The sequence below is a fragment of the Polyodon spathula genome, chromosome 42 (genome assembly GCF_017654505.1).
Source record: "Polyodon spathula isolate WHYD16114869_AA chromosome 42, ASM1765450v1, whole genome shotgun sequence".
NCBI classification, from domain to species: Eukaryota; Metazoa; Chordata; class Actinopteri; order Acipenseriformes; family Polyodontidae; genus Polyodon; species Polyodon spathula.
The window spans coordinates 457,938-474,050 of record NC_054575.1 but is presented as its reverse complement, the minus strand read 5'-3'; the positions used below and the strand labels follow the sequence as shown (position 1 = coordinate 474,050).

The 16,113-nt window shown below is 42.6% G+C and overlaps 1 protein-coding gene across 1 annotated transcript in view; it reads left to right on the top strand.

The window, feature by feature from the left end:
- Window positions 1-16,113, top strand: part of rpgrip1 (RPGR interacting protein 1) — a 58,131-nt gene that overhangs the window by 14,316 nt on the left and 27,702 nt on the right. Inside the window, exons 10-14 of the mRNA XM_041236724.1 lie at window positions 5,902-6,048; window positions 6,804-6,877; window positions 7,558-7,697; window positions 8,796-8,902; window positions 15,025-15,075. Of these exons, the coding sequence (XP_041092658.1) occupies window positions 5,902-6,048; window positions 6,804-6,877; window positions 7,558-7,697; window positions 8,796-8,902; window positions 15,025-15,075 (519 nt within the window). The remainder of the gene's footprint in view (window positions 1-5,901; window positions 6,049-6,803; window positions 6,878-7,557; window positions 7,698-8,795; window positions 8,903-15,024; window positions 15,076-16,113) is intronic.

Here is a 16,113-nt window from a genome sequence, read left to right as displayed (position 1 = left end):
GCTTCAGATTATTTTATTAATGTTATTGTTTGCTAGAATGAAACAAAATGTAGAATATTTAGGTTGCTATTTGATGTGTTATTTTATTCTGTAAAATGGAAATTAGCCCTATTAGAATGATCACTTTTACAAAATCTACCCGGATAAAACAATCTCGGTAGTGACTAACACTTAACTTTCTCCAGTGTGAATGTGTTATTCTCTCAATGAAAACAAAGACTTTGGTAGGCTAATTCGAAGATTGTAGCACGAATCATGTGCAACGTATGCAACCGTTGCTGTCTTCACACAAACTGCAACCATGGTAACAGACGAGAGGCGGTAACAAGATTGAAACAGCGTGCATTGAGAAAACCACAGAAAATATTACTGTATTCAGCATGTAAGCGTATGTTTTGTTTGTTCATTTCTTTACTGTTTTCTTTTAAATATGCAGTTTAAATGTTTCAAAGAACTACTGTATACTGTTTAAAGACGTTAAATTCAATTTGAGCGTTTCTTCATTATTCTAATACAGCAAATTGCCAAACCCTATTATAGTGAACAACTTGATATGCTGATATAACGAACATTTCTCCAAGTCCCACAGGGGTTCGTTATAATGAAGTTAGACTATATATATATATATATATATATATATATATATATATATATATATATATATATATAGTAACGTTATCCTGTCTTGAGGCTCGAAGCAAGAGACGAAAACGGAATTCAGGGGCTAACAAAGTAATTTATTAATTAAACAGGTGTCGTGTTTGGGTCAGGACGACACCACAAAACAGTAAATCTTTCCTCCTGTCTATCCTGCAAAAGCTTGCGCACTCGCTCTCATCAACACACCACAGCCTCTCCCCATCTTGATTCGGCCCCTCCCACTTACACAGAGAAGAGCCTACCACTACTCTCATGGGAGGGGAGGCAAGGTCTCTAGGTCACCCGGTCCGCACCCAACAGCAGCTCACAACACATACACACCCACACTACCGAAACTAGTGGTATGGTCCCTCCCCAAAACAATACAGATAATAACGTGAAGCTACAGGACTAGACGAAACAAGACAAACAAACGAGACAAAAGTCCTGCCAACCAGATCTGACCGGGTCGCTACAGATCGCTACATCATCTCCGCCGTGGTGCGTAACTCACATCCCAGCATAAGTAGGGCCGGCATGCAGGAGGTGGAGTCCTGTACGGCAGATCGACTACTGGTAGGCCTGGAGCTGCTCAATCCAGTGGGCAACCTGTCCCTCTGGCACCCAGAAGGTCATCAACCACTGGATGGCACCGTGGTCGGTCAGGACAGTAAAAGGAAACCCGCAGAGGTAATGGCGGAAGTGGTGAACCGCCTCCACCAGCGCCAGCAGCTCACACCTGGTGACACAGTGTCTGCGCTCTGCTTTGTTGACGGTCCGGCTGTAGAAGGCGACCACCCTCTCACCATTGGGCCCAGACTGCGACAGGGCGGCTCCAATGCCCTCATCACTGGCGTTGGTGACTAGCAGGAAAGGGAGCTTGATGTCAGGGGCCACCAGCATGGGGGACTGACAGGGCATTCTTCAATACATCGAATGCCTCCTGGTGCTCGGGGGTCCACAGAAAGGGTTCGACCTTCTTCAGGAGGCTGTGCAGGGGAGCAGCGATGGTAGCAAAACCCTGCACGAACCTCCTGTAGAAGGAGGCAAGTCCCAGAAAACCTCTCACCTGACAGGGGTTGACGGGGACAGGCCAGTCCCGGACTTGTCTGCCTCCATGCTGATCCCCTCTCCACCCACCCGGTGGCCCAGGAACAAGACCTCCCGCCACATCAAGTGGCACTTCTTGGGGTGCAGCTTCAGTCCTGCCTCATGTCACTCGCTTCAGCAACTCTTGCAGGGAGGTCAGGGTGGTTGTGAAGATCTCCCCATGAACCAGCAGGTCATCGAGATACACAAGACACTCCATGGGGGGCACCCCGGTTAGGACTGTCTCCATTAGCCACTCAAATGTTGCAGGGGCATTGCTGAACACCATTACAATAAACCACCATAGACCGCGGAAGGTGGAGAAGGCGGTCTTGGGGCGTGAAGCAAGGGGAAGAGCCACCTACCAGTATCCACTTGGAACCAGCCACCAGGTCCAGAGACTCATCGATGCGAGGGACGGGGTAGGAATCTTTCACCGTCACATCATTGAGGTGCCTGTAGTCCACACAGAAGCTCCACTTGCCATCTTTCTTGGGCACCATGACCACAGGAGACGTCCAGGGGCTGTCCGAGGCCTAGACGATGTCAGCTTCCTTCCTCTCTTGCAACACCTGTTCTGACATGCTAGTAAGCAAGCGGCAAGGGCGCTGCTTCATTGGACGAGTGTCTCTGGTCTTGATCTGATTCTTGACTAGGTGTGTCCTTCCCATATCCTCAGACGAAGTGGCAAAGCTGTGACGGAATTCGAACAGCAGTTCCCACAGCTGGTTCTGTTGCTCCAGGCAGAGCCCCTCACAGTTCTGGAGCCAGACTGTGGTCACCATGGCCACAGTGGAATCTTCCAAGGGGGTCCCATCGGGGGTGCTCGAGGGCAGTTGGAGAGGGAGGCAAGGGGAGGAAGAGCATTGCAGGCCTTGGCATTGTGCAGGACATCAGACATCTTGATGTGGCGGGAAGTCTTGTTCCTGGGCCACTGGGTGGGTGAAGAGGGGATCAGACAGACAAGCTCGAAGCAGTCCGGGACTGGCCTGTCCGCGTTGTTCTGAACGACGCAGGGTTGTGGCGGGGCCGGTCGCTGGGGTTGCAGTTGTGCCCGGGTGGTCTGGACCTGTTGCGCAGGGAGGTCCTTCCTTCGGTTTGCCTGGCCCAGTGGCTGGTCAGGCCCCTCCAGGTATGATAAGTCCAAACTCGGTCCTCCCATTAAATGTAAAGTCCCAGACGGGAGGTCCAGCAGCCCCCCAGTGTGGCGCAAAAAGTCCAGGCCCAAGATGCAGGGATCCTGGACAGCTGCTATCCAGACAGGGTGGTAGACTGTCTGTCCCGCTACCTCAATGGCCTACCTACTTTTCCCCAACATTGGAGCCACTTCTCTGGTCTTCTCTGGTCACCTTGCTCACCGTCACTGTCGATCCCGTGTCGACAAAGGCCATGCAGGGGACCTCCTCAAGGTGGACCGGAATGTGGCAATAATCCCCGGTTGTGGCCCTTCCCACTACCATGGGAGGCCTGTATCGGTGGTTGGCAGCGGCTTCTGGTGAGAGAGGGGCCCCACTCTCCCAGATGGACTCAGGAACCCCAGTTGATGTTGGTACAGGCAGTTGGTAGAGGACTGGTTGAGGAGCCGGCGTCGTCCTGCTTACACAGGCCCTTGGGAGTTTCCCTGCTGTTGCTGTCTCAGGTGGGTGGCGGTGGTCTTGACAGTCGAGCACTGGTGTTGAAGTTGGCCGGTCTGACTACAGCTCCAACATAGCCACATGTGGGGTTCAGGTGCCCAGGTGGGGGTTGTCAATACAGCCTTGATCAGCAAGATGACCTCTGCAGGCCAGGCACTGCCTCTGCCCGTTCAGCTTGGGCCAAGGCAAGCCTCAAGGAGGTGGGGGCAACGAGCCAGACCTGCTGGCGCAGGGTAGTGGGAGTCAGCCCACGGATAAAGGCCTCCATGGCCAGGTCCTCTTGGGCCGTTGGTAGAAAATTGGGATAACCCCTCCGTGCCAAGTATCCCACATCCACGGTCAGCATGCCTAGCTTCTCCTCTGGCAGGTGGAAGCGGGTGACTAAGCATTGTGTAAGGCAGAAGTGTTAAAGGGACTAGGAGCCCTTAAAATAAACAAATCCCCTGGGCCGGATGAGATCCTCCCAATAGTATTCAAAGAAATGAAAGAAGTTATTTACAATCCGCTAACCAAGATCATGCAGCAGTCTCTTGACACAGGGGTTGTACTGACAGACTGGAAAATTGCTAACGTAATACCGATCCACTAAAAGGGAAACAAAACTGAACCAGGTAACTACCAATAAGCCTGACTTCTATTATATGCAAACTTATGGAAACTATAATAAGATCCAGAATGTAAAAACAGTATCCTGGGAGACAGTCAGCATGGTTTTAGGAAAGGTATAGCGTATCTAACTAACCTACTTGATTTTTTTGAGGATGCAAATAATTGCAAAGCATATGACATGGTTTATTTAGATTTCCAGAAAGCTTTTGACAAAGTCCCGCATAAAAGATTAATTCTCAAACTGAACGCAGTAGGGATTCAAGGAAACACATGGCAAATGACATTTAATAGAGAAAAGTGTAAGGTACTGCACGCAGGAAATAAAAATGTGCATTATAAATATCATATGGGAGATACTGAAATTGAAGAAGGAATCTATGTAAAAGACCTATGAGTTTTTGTTGATTCAGAAATGTCTTGATCTAGACAATGTGGGGAAGCTATAAAAAAGGCCAACAAGATGCTCGGATATATTGTGAAAGTGTTAAATTTAAATCAAGAGAAGTAATGTTAAAACTGTACAATGCACTAGTAAGACCTCATCTTGAATATTGTGTTCAGTTCTGGTCACCTCACTACAAAAAGGATATTGCTGCTCTAGAAAGAGTGCAAAGAAGAGCGACCAGAATTATTCCGGGTTTAAAAGGCATGTCATATGCAGACAGGCTAAAAGAATTGAATCTATTCAGTCTTGAACAAAGAAAAATACACGGCGACCTAATTCAAGCATTCAAAATTCTGAAAGGTATTGACAATGTCTACCCAAGGGCTTTTTTCAACATGAAAAAAGAAACAAGGACCAGGGGTCACAAATGGAGATTTGACAGAGAATTGTGAGGGTCTGGAACCAACACCACAGTAATGTTGTTGAAGCTGACACCCTGGGATCCTTCAAGAAGCTGCTTGATGAGATTCTGGGATCAATAAGCTACTAACAACCAAACGAACAAGATGGGCCGAATGGCCTCCTCTCATTTGTAAACTTGCTTATATTCTTATGTTCTTATGATCTATTGCCGAGGTTGAATTACATGGCTTACATATTCCCTATTCCTGTTAATTGAACAGAATGCTCACAAAGCTTGTTTTTTTGCTATGTTTTGGTTTTCTTTTGTGTTAAGATCTGTTATAAAGGTGAGGAATACAATGTCCAAAGAAGCGAAGAGGCCGTGGCACTATGAGAGGGCGACACTGTCTCTAAAAGCAAATCCTGAATTGGTGAAAAAGGAAGTTGTGCTAAATCATAAATAAATGTATATAACTCTAAGGGATAAAATGATAAGTAAACAGCTGCAGTGAATCGGCTTCCAGTAAAGGAGATCTTATACAGGCATGGGTATGCACGGGATCCACAGTGTCCAAGGAAATGTGGATTGGAGAAAACAGTTTAATAAAGCAATAGGTACATTTTTCACAAATAAACTAACTTAAACATAGTAACTCCTCTTCATAGTCACAGAGGCAGCTGGATACATAAAACTTCAACCCCTTCTCCAACTTGCTTGTTGGTGCTAGATGATGGCTAGAGTCGTTTATTGTTAACGGTGCTAAGTCTTGAAGGCACCGCGTGTCAAATAGTCCATTGTAATACTTCTGGATAAAACTGAACTCGCAAGGCAGAAAATACAAGACTGAAATACCACTGGTAACAACAAACAACACAGAATGTGCGCTCACCGGAAATTGCTATAGCAGCATAGCGTAATGCGGAAGTACAAGGTGCAAGTAACGTATTTGGTGGCTTATTTAATGAAAATCCCTGCATTGAAAGTCTGGTGGTTTGTATCATCGCCTACAACAGATTTAAACACTGACAAGGTCCTGTGCAGTCCTGAGACTCGCCCAGCCTATAGCACTGAATTCAATGGGAAGATTAATTCATTATTTAAACAGGTGCATCTTTGCTTCTATCCTTTACTGAATATCACAGAGTCAGAAAGCCCTGAAACTGAGCCACGATTCTTTACTGGAGAAAGCTGAGGAACTGACAGAGCAGCTCAAAGAAGAAAACCAGAGGAATATGACACTGGAGAGTCAGCTCGAGACTGCCACCATCTCACAGCGAGCATTGGAGGAGGTACTGCAGTCTAGGCGGGGGAGGGTCGAGGTGGAGTGTGATATGGCAATATAATCTCTTGGTGTCTGTGTTAGTTTACTACATTCTTAAAAGTTTAGTTTCATTTAAGCTGCAGACAGACAGAGCCCCACAATCCTGTTAAGTTGGACTCTACAATATAATTACTTCTTGGTGTCTGTGTTTATTTGTTTGTCTGTCTGCCTGTCTGTCTGCAGCTTTAATGAAACTAAACTTTTTTCAGAATGTAGTAAACTAGCACAGACACCAAGAAGGAATTATATTGTAGTGACAAACTGAACAGGATTGTGAGACCCTGTTTCTTTCTGTCTGTCTGTCTGTCTGTCTGTAGCTTTAATTAAACTAAACTAAGCTTGTATTTTTCAGAGGCTCACAAATTAATAAACTCCTCCCCTTGTTAATCACAGAACAGGTTTCATCACTTTCATTTTAGCAGTCCTTTCTGCCCAGCTGTGATTGAGTTGGGTGGAGATATCTAAAGTCAGCAATAGGAACGCGTCAGGTGTTGGATTTTCCTCAGCTTGGAAATCTCTGGTCAGAAACAAATAATAAACTGAAAATGGTGGTACTGAGTAGCAAAGCCCCAGCAACCAGGTGCACAATGAACAGCATTCATGAGGTTTCAATAAAGAACTCCAGTCAGATACTCTAAAAGGGGATTTATTATATTGTGAGCCACTGAGAAGCAACTGTGGAAGAGGAGCATTGTCCCGTACTGTGCCTGTACTCTGTATTAGTTTCAGGACAGAATCACTGACCTGGAGAATGAGAAGTCTCTGCTTAAACAAGACTATGACAAGCTGCTGGAAAGGTGAGTTGGTGTGTGTGTTTATTCAATACAGGAATTGGAATTGTAGAAATTAAACAAAATAGTTCCAGAAATCCCATTAGCAAAATAGCTGTCCAAGAAACACATGCAGGAAGTGGGGACAATATCACCCTCCCAGGTGACCCAGGAAGTGCAACACTATCTGAAGCAAGGCTTGCAAACAGACCTTTCTTTGACCCCACATAGTACCAGTTATAATGTTTTAACATGAAAATGTTTGCTAAAACATGTCTTTCTTTCAAATCTGCACATTTTAGACCTATTTTGCTAATGGTGTTATCTCTTGAATGAGCTGTTCTGTGCTATTATTAATAAAAAACATACAATTTCCTTGTATTTACGTTTGGTGTCTAATCCTTGATGAACGGATGTATTGTTATTGCATTTGTAGTTAAACTGCCACCAAAATTCATTATAAATAAAATATCGTATTGGTAACTTACCATTAGGGTTAATTGCTGTCAGAAGACAGTTGCTGCAAGTCTTCAGCTATCTGTCTGTAAAGTACTCTAATGAATGCTTTGTGGATGTCTGTAACTCAAGCTACAATGGGAACACATTCTTAAACATGAACGGGTCTGATCTGAGCTGCTGTGTAGTTTGGGCCGGTAAAGCTTCCCGTTCTTCAGCTGCTCTGATTTTGTTCTGCTATCCCTGCCTAGCGCTCTTGACCTGGACACTGAGAGGAGCTGGCGGGAGAGGGAGGCTGCTCTGAGGAAGGAGGTGTGCAGACTGGAGGACGCTCTCCACACCGAGCTGTCAGAGAAAAGACAGGCCCTGGAGCAGAGGGAGCGCGAGAGAGGTGAGGGGGGCATACACTGACACAATCATTCCATACATCTTCAGAGGGAGTGTGAGAGAGGTGATGGGGACATACACTCACAGTTATTCCATACATCTTACCTGGGGTGCACCTCCATCAGATGCACAGGTCTCTACAGATTCAAAAGAAATAAATGTTAGATAACACATATTTTTTGCTTTTTTTATTGTGCAATGTGATACTGCATTAGATAAAAGAAAGTTCTCCATTTGCTTGCCTTTCCATCCAGGAAATCTGTTACGGTTGCCCTTCCTACTTGTTACTGATTGAAAGCATGTCTGTCAATAGGAGAAGCAGTTTGGTTGGTTATTGACCAAAAAAGGCCCTTTCTTTCTTTCTTTCTTTCTTTCTTTCTTTCTTTCTTTCTTTCTTTCTTTCTTTCTTTCTTTCTTTCTTTCAATGTAATGTGAACCAAGCAGACAGGGGATATGATAGGATGCCATACTGTATAAAAGTTCAGTTTGAGCTCAAAAGGAAAAAAACAACAAATATAAACTTTCTTTCTTCTCTTCTCAAGGGAAGTAGTGTTAAAACTGTACAATGCACTAGTAAGACCTCATCTTGAATATTGTGTTCAGTTCTGGTCACCTCGCTATAAAAAAGATATTACTGCTCTAGAAAGAGTGCAAAGAAGAGCGACCAGAATTATTCCGGGCTTAAAAGGCATGTCATATGCAGACAGGCTAAAATAATTGAATCTGTTCAGTCTTGAACAAAGAAGACTACGTGGCGACCTAATTCAAGCATTCAGAATTCTAAAAGGTATTGACAGTGTCGACCCAAGGGACTTTTTCAGCCTGAAAAAAGAAACAAGGACCAGGGGTCACAAATGGAGTTTAGACAAAGGGGCATTCAGAACAGAAAATAGGAGACACTTTTTTACACAGAGAATTTTGAGGGTCTGGAATCAACTCCCCAGTAATGTTGTTGAAGCTGACACCCTGGGATCCTTCAAGAAGCTGCTTGATGAGATTTTGGGATCAATAAGCTACTAACAACCAAACGAGCAAGATGGGCCGAATGGCCTCTTCTCTTTTGTAAACTTTTTTTATGTTCTTCTTATGTTCTTTCTTTCAGAGATCAGTGAATCATTGCGAGAGAGACACTTGTCACTAGAACAGGAAATCCTGAGGCAGAGAAAGGAAATGACATCACTGCAGCTGAAACTGGACTTCATTACTAAGGTTGGCATCTCTTCACCATGCTGGCAGACAATGTGTAACTACTCCAATAATACTGACTACAAACATCTCTTCACCATGCTGGTAGACAATGTGTATCTACTCCAATAATACTGACTACAAACATCTCTTCACCATGCTGGCAGACAATGTGTATCTACTCCAATAATACTGACTACAATCATATATTTTCTTTGATAAAACCAGAGTTTGTGAGTAGTAAGCTGTTATTCAAACAGTAGTCAGTACCAATTACACATCCTAACCATTGTGCAAGAGATAAAGCAAAGCCTGCTTTAGTGAACAAAACAATTCAGAATTAACAATCACAGCCACATATGCCCTAACAAGCAAAGTCCATAAATGGAACCCCTTAGTTTACTCACAGTCCCTTTGATTCCAAGAGACTTCCTATAAATCTTTAACAACAATTCCAAATTGAAGGCCAATGAAAAAGGTCTCCAGAACTGCATTCCAAGCAATTGAACTCAACAGGTGCATCTTCGCTCACTACTCTGCAGCAAGACAAAGTTCATCAAAATGTAACACAGACGTCCTCAAAATGCAAATCCTCATAAAGGGGAATATCTCCACTTAAGATAGGATTCACCAAAAGGGTTCAGTCTGGAATGAACTCCATTTAGTGGTTTGGTTTTGCCGGGATAAAGAGCAGCCCTACTCCAAGGCATGTCTGTGCTGAACCATCCTCCCGAGTGACACTGAGGCTTCAGTTTATATCAGCTGTGTGTGTTAACCTTGTTAAGGAAACCTGATTCAATTAACTATTGGAATGGCAGAAGTCATACATTACCCAGTCTGTTATATGGTTACTGTATGAAGACTGGTTTCATCTATCTTGTAGCTTCCTGAGACCCTTTGGTCCTTCACAAAAATAATTTATTTTAACAAATTATTTCCATTGTGTTTATTTTTTATTTGAGCTTTTCTCTTCACTTGTTTTGTTTGGGTTGTACAATGGCCCCTGACATTGCAAATTTATATGCTGGTAATTCTGAGAATCAGTTTATGTTGAATTCCAACAAAAATGGTTTATTTCTAAAATATTGATCTGTACAGGTGTATTGATCTGGTACAGGTATATTGATCTGTACAGGTGTATTGATCTGGTACAGGTATATTGATCTGTACAGGTATATTGATCTGTACAGGTGATCTGTACAGGTATATTGATCTGTACAGGTATATTGATCTGTACAGGTATATTGATCTGTACAGGTATATTGATGATTTTGATATGGAAAGGGACTAAATAGAACTGAAGGAATTTCACCACATTCTCAATTAGTGGAGTTCCCATAAGGAATTCACCCTTGAACACAACAACACAGAGACCAATTTTTTGGACATTAAAATATCTAAAAGTGATTTGGGTGTTTAGATGATGATAAACAGAAAAATAACTCACAGAAATACTTTTCTTCTGTCATCCAGTTTCCAACCTAAGATGTTGAAGGATAATTTACCTGTAAACCAATTCTGTAGACTCTAGCGCCTCTGCTCCAGTGAAGAAGAATATATAGATAAAGTGCAGGCAAGGGTTACAGAGTGTGTTATGGGTTATAGAGAGGGGTTATGGAAAAGTTTATAGAGAGCGATTATGGAAAATGTTATAGAGAAGGGTTATGGAAAAGGGATATAGAGAAAGGTTATGGAAAAGGGTTTATAGAGAGGGGTTATGGAAGAGGGTTTATAGAGAGGGGTTATGGAAATGGAATTGTTGAAAAAGCTTTGAAGAGGCCACTGTATGCACAGAGAGAACATTTACACAGCCGAAAAACAAAACAAAAGAAAAAAATGTAGTTTGTTTTCTCAAATACTCAAGTTTATTGTATAAAATCAGACATATTATTCAGACACTGGCGTGTTTTATGTTGCACACTATTTTCCAGGTTCATCCAATTTTTGCATTTAGATGTAATAAAAACATTAAAGATTTTGTAGTTCATGCAGTGCACGAAAAAGCTTTAGAGGTGGCTCAGCTGACAAATGACTCTTGAGAAGGGAAACTTTTTGGATATATTTTTTTAATTCTGTTGCACGACATTAATTAAAACTTTAACTATGGCACTTTTTTTGTAGCAAGTTTGTATGTACACACAGTGGCTCTAAAAAGTATTCACCCCCCCCTTGGACTTTTCCACATTTTATTGTGTTACAACATGGAATCAAAATGGATTTAATTAGGAGTTTTTGCCACTGATCAACACAAGTCCATAATGTCAAAGTGAAAAATAAAATCTACAAATTGTTCTAAATTAATTACAAATACAAAACAGAAAATAATTGATTGTATAAGAATTCAACCTCTTGAGTCAATATTTGGTAGAGGCACCTTTGGCAGCTGTATGTTTGGGGTTATTGTCCAGCTGGAAGATGAATCTTCTCCCAAGTCTCTGGTCTCTTATAGACTTCAGCAGGCTTTCCTCCAGGATTTCTCTGTACTTTGCTACATCCATTTTGCCCTCTATCTTCACAAGCTTTCCAGGCCCTGACGCAGAGAAGCATTCCCATTCTTTTTGCCACTCTCCCATAAAGGCCAGTTTTGTGAAGCACCTGGGCTATTGTTGCTGTATGCACAGTGTCTCACAGTGGAAGAGGCCTCTTGGTGGCCTCTTTGACTAGTGCCCTTCTCGCCCGGATTCTCAGCTTTTCTTAATAATGGACTTTACTGTGCTCCAGGGGATATTCAATGCCTTGGAAATGTTCTTATATCCTACCCCTGATTGGTGCTTTTGAAGAACCTTATTCCAGATTTGCTTTGAATGTTTGTTTGCCTTCATGATGTAGTTTTTGTTAGGAAACGTACTAACCAACTGTGGGACCTCCCAGAGACAGGTATATTTAACCTGAAATCATGTGAAACACTTAATTGCACACAGGTGGACTCCATTCAACTAATTATGTGACTTCTAAAGACAATTGGTTGCACCAGAGCATATTTAGGCATGTCATAGCAAAGGGGGTGAATACTTATGCAATCAATTATTTTCTGTTTTATATTTGTAATTAATTTAGAACAATTTGTAGATTTTTTCACTTTGACATTATGGACTTTTTTGTGTTGATCAGTGGCAAAAACTCCTAATTAAATCCATTTTGATTCCATGTTGTAACACAATAAAATGTGGAAAAGTCCAAGGGGGTGAATGCTTTTGAGAGCCACTGTAACTCCATTCTTTATACCTCCGTTTATTATTCAAGTTACAGAGTAAAAAGAAAAAAGTAACTTTTACTCTCCTGTAATATGCAACTCCTGGGTTAAAGACAAGATATTTTAATGGTGAGTATGTTGTGTTGCTTCGAGCGAGACTGATTCAGAATTGCAGCGCAAGCAGGGGGCATGGCTTCTGGATTGCGTGTTCTGTTTGTGTGTGTGTGCAAGTGTTCTGTGATTTGTTGTTTATTTTCTGCTAATGTTCTGTTTAGGGCTGTCAATAAACCACAGTTAACTTCACAGCATACCATAATGAATTCCCTGTGGCACTATTTTAATATGCTCGTGCATGCAACTCAATGAGTGCCAGAAATGTCCAAACCCAATTAAAAAACCCAGAAACAATGGTTAACCTCGAGGTCCAACCAGGGGCATTTACCAACTTTTCTATTTACCACTACATCGCTGCATTATATACAGGTTTGTGTCTGCGGCTGGAGCAAGGCGACAATGGTCAGGGGTTTGAAGATTCATCAAGGGAGAATGAAATGCTTGAGGGAGAAGGGCATTGATCAGTACTTCTTACGAAGTCACTCAAGTCAGTCAAATGAAATCCAGCGGCAGGAAGCAGACCACAGTTCGCAGGATATCAGCACCCCTGTCATAGATGAGAGGAGGACTTGCGTGGATACAACTAGTGATGAACCTAATGATCCTTGTGAACCCGGTCAGATGAACCAGTGTAAGAGAGATAAGAACCTCAATGGGCACAAGCCTGGAGTTAAATGGCCAAGAGCTTGAGAGAAAACTGCATGGGACACAGTAAACATGGATCTCTGTTTTACTTTGGAAAGGTTAAATGGAACAGTTGAAAAGAAGCTGGATACATTTGGGGACATCATCTACGCATATGAGAGGTTTGGAATTGAAAAAAAAGGAATGAAAAAGTACAAACTATTCCTGGAAAGTCTAGACGGCAGCAGGAGATTGAACGCTTAGATAGAGAAAGGAGGCAGTTGAGGAAGCAATGGAGAAGAGCAGAACAAAGTCAGAAGGAGAGAGTCAATCTATTACAAAGGGTCATAAAAGATAAGCTTGCAACATTGCGCAGAGCTGAGCGCCTACGGAAACGTTACAAAAAGAAGGAGCGTGTGAGAACTAACTTTTATAAAGATCCGTTCAAATTTGTAAAGAAGATATTCACCAGCGAGAGAAATGGCACACTAAAATCATCTAAGTTTGAGCTGGAGAGATATTTGGAGGAAACACATACAGATTCAAAAAGGCAGGAGCCTATGTCAATTCCTTCAGATATTCTACCTATCAATCCACCCGAATACCAAATGGAGGACTGTGCACCTAAGTGGAAAGAAGTAGAGCAAGCTGTGAAAAGCAAGGGCTTCATCATCTCCAGGGTCTAATGGAGTTCCATACAGAGTATACAAGAGTGCTTCTGGAGTTCTATGAATCCTGTGGAAATTGATGAAAGTTGCATGGGAAAAACAGGTTGTACCAAGAGCATGGACCCGAGCAGGTGGAGTCTTTATACAAAAAGAAAAGGATTCTACAAGCATCAGTCAGTTTCGGCACCATGACCAGATGCTGTGATGTTTGGCCTTGGCATTGGAAGACAAGTGTAACCTGACCAATAAGTTGCCACCAGTTCTATCAAAGCATTACACACAAAAGACAATATTCCTCCACCCACGAGAGCAACCACCAAGAAAAGGTGTTAAAATCAAGCCTCGCTCAGGACAACTGGAGGCTGCTAAGAGACTGGAAGATGCTGGCAGATGTTGGTCAACGGCTTATTTTTCCACCTGAGATTGCTACCACTAACCTTCGACCAGACATTGTCTTGTGGTCTGGATCAGCAGGCCTTGTTCATCTGATAGTTAACAGTGACATGGGAAGATGCTATGGATGAGGCGTATGAGAGGAAGAAACTTTGATATGCTCAACTAGCTGCTGAAGCGGAACAGCGAGGATGGAGAGTCCGAGTTTACCCAGTGGAGGTGGGTTGTCGAGGATTTGTGGCACACTCTACAACCCGGTTTCTCAGAGACGTCGGGTTCAGTGGCCAAGAGTTGCGTTGCACAGTGAAGAACTTACCTGAAGCAGCAGAAAAGAGCAGCAACTGGCTGTGGTTGAGATGGAAAGATTTTGGATGGGGATCTCAAGCACAATAGAAAGAAAGCAACGCTGATATACAGGTAAGTAAACTGGGCTGAGCTGAGTGGGGGATGGAGGGGGGTGATACTGGGGCACCAGAATCACTGTTGAGCCCTCTTGAGGTGTTGTGGGCTAGTCGATGAAACACAGAGGATGGAAGGTGCCCACTTGAAGACCCCAGAGATGTACCATTCTTAGCGCAATCCAGACGGTTGTCATGCTGATGCGCTTGGGAGACCGCACTGTGGTTGATCCCCGGAGCCAGCATCGCAGCCAGTGTGTGTGCTGATGCGCTGGGGAGGCAAAATAAGCTGATCCCTGGAGCCAGCATTACACTTCAGCAATCAACATCAGACAGAAGGATATCTACATCAACAGATGGAAAGCAACGCAAATGGATGGAGATGCAGATGGATCACATTAGTTTACTGTAAAGCTACGTCTTAGTTGGTGCTTATCTTAGCGAAAGCCGAGTTCAAATCAGCATGAAGTTTAACATCTACTCTCATGTAATGGAAATCATGTACTGTCCAATTCAATTGTGGGACGCTGCCTGCCTGCCTGCCTCCCTGTATGTCTGTCTGCCTGCCTGCCTTAGCATCAAACTGAGCGGGATTGTGGGGCACTGATTGTCTTTCTGTAGCTTTAATGAAATTAAATAGTTTTAGAATGCAGTAAGCTAACAAAGACACCAAGAAGGAAGTCTACTGCAGTGTCAAAGTGAACAGGATTGAGAGTCACTGCAGTTTCAGCTGACTTGTCCGTTTTCTCTTCTCAGGAATGTGACCTGAGTCTAGAAGACCTCAGTGAGACGCTCATGCAAATAAAGGTAAGAAGAGGCAAAAAAAAGCTTCTGAAGGAGTTGTCTTCACTAATATATTCCTCTTGTTGTTAAGAATCACTTTAGAAACATTTTCTCTTTCAGTCGTCACATCCTGGGGACTTTTAAAAAAGTTTACCGCTGTGCCCTAAATAGAGCTCTCAAACATGTCTCTAAGTGCAGCTGGAACACCAGGGTGGAACGGGTCAAATGTACCCCAGAACATTCTGCCCCAGTGGGTGTAAGAATATACAGAATGTCTTATGTATGCATTTTTCTATTTTTATCTATTATTCTTTTTTGTTACAAACGTTATAGCAAATATGTTATTAAAGTAAATAGTTTAAAATTGAATAACTTTGTTTGTTTGTTTTTACGGTCCCTTATCTTTTAATGGTGTTTGCAATCAGTGCCAACACTAGGATTTACTGGGCCCCGAAACTGTCAAAAGCCTCTTCTTTTACCCCCCCCCAAACAAAACATATTGTGACGTTGTTTTACGATGACTGTGAAAAAGACAGTAATCAATCCAGTAACAGTATATCCAGCCATTTTAATAAATCAAATATGTAACAAGATTCATTCATTTGATTAATATCTCGATTTAGTTAATATTGAAACATATTAATTGCTTAAAATTAGTCTTAAAAAAGTATTTATCATATCATAGGCATCACTGGATTTTTAAATTCATGTTATCATCGAGCACAAAAGTTTGTATGAAATCGATTCTATAAAAAAACACGCCTGCATCTCAACTTAGTACAAATGTAACTGCAACGCATAAACGAGAACAGCATTCTACGAATACATGACAAATTAATATCCCAAAAGCTTGTCATTTTTTTTTTAAATACTGACATATTGCAATCGGTTAATATCACATCTGCCAGCAGAGCAATCACATGACCTTAACACTAGCCCTTTTTCCATCTAACTTTTTAACACACTAAAACTTATGCACACAAGCAAATTCAGACCAAAAAACAGTATGGAAAACATTGGGTTACTTGCCATAACCCTGGTTCCCTGAAAGAGAATACGACC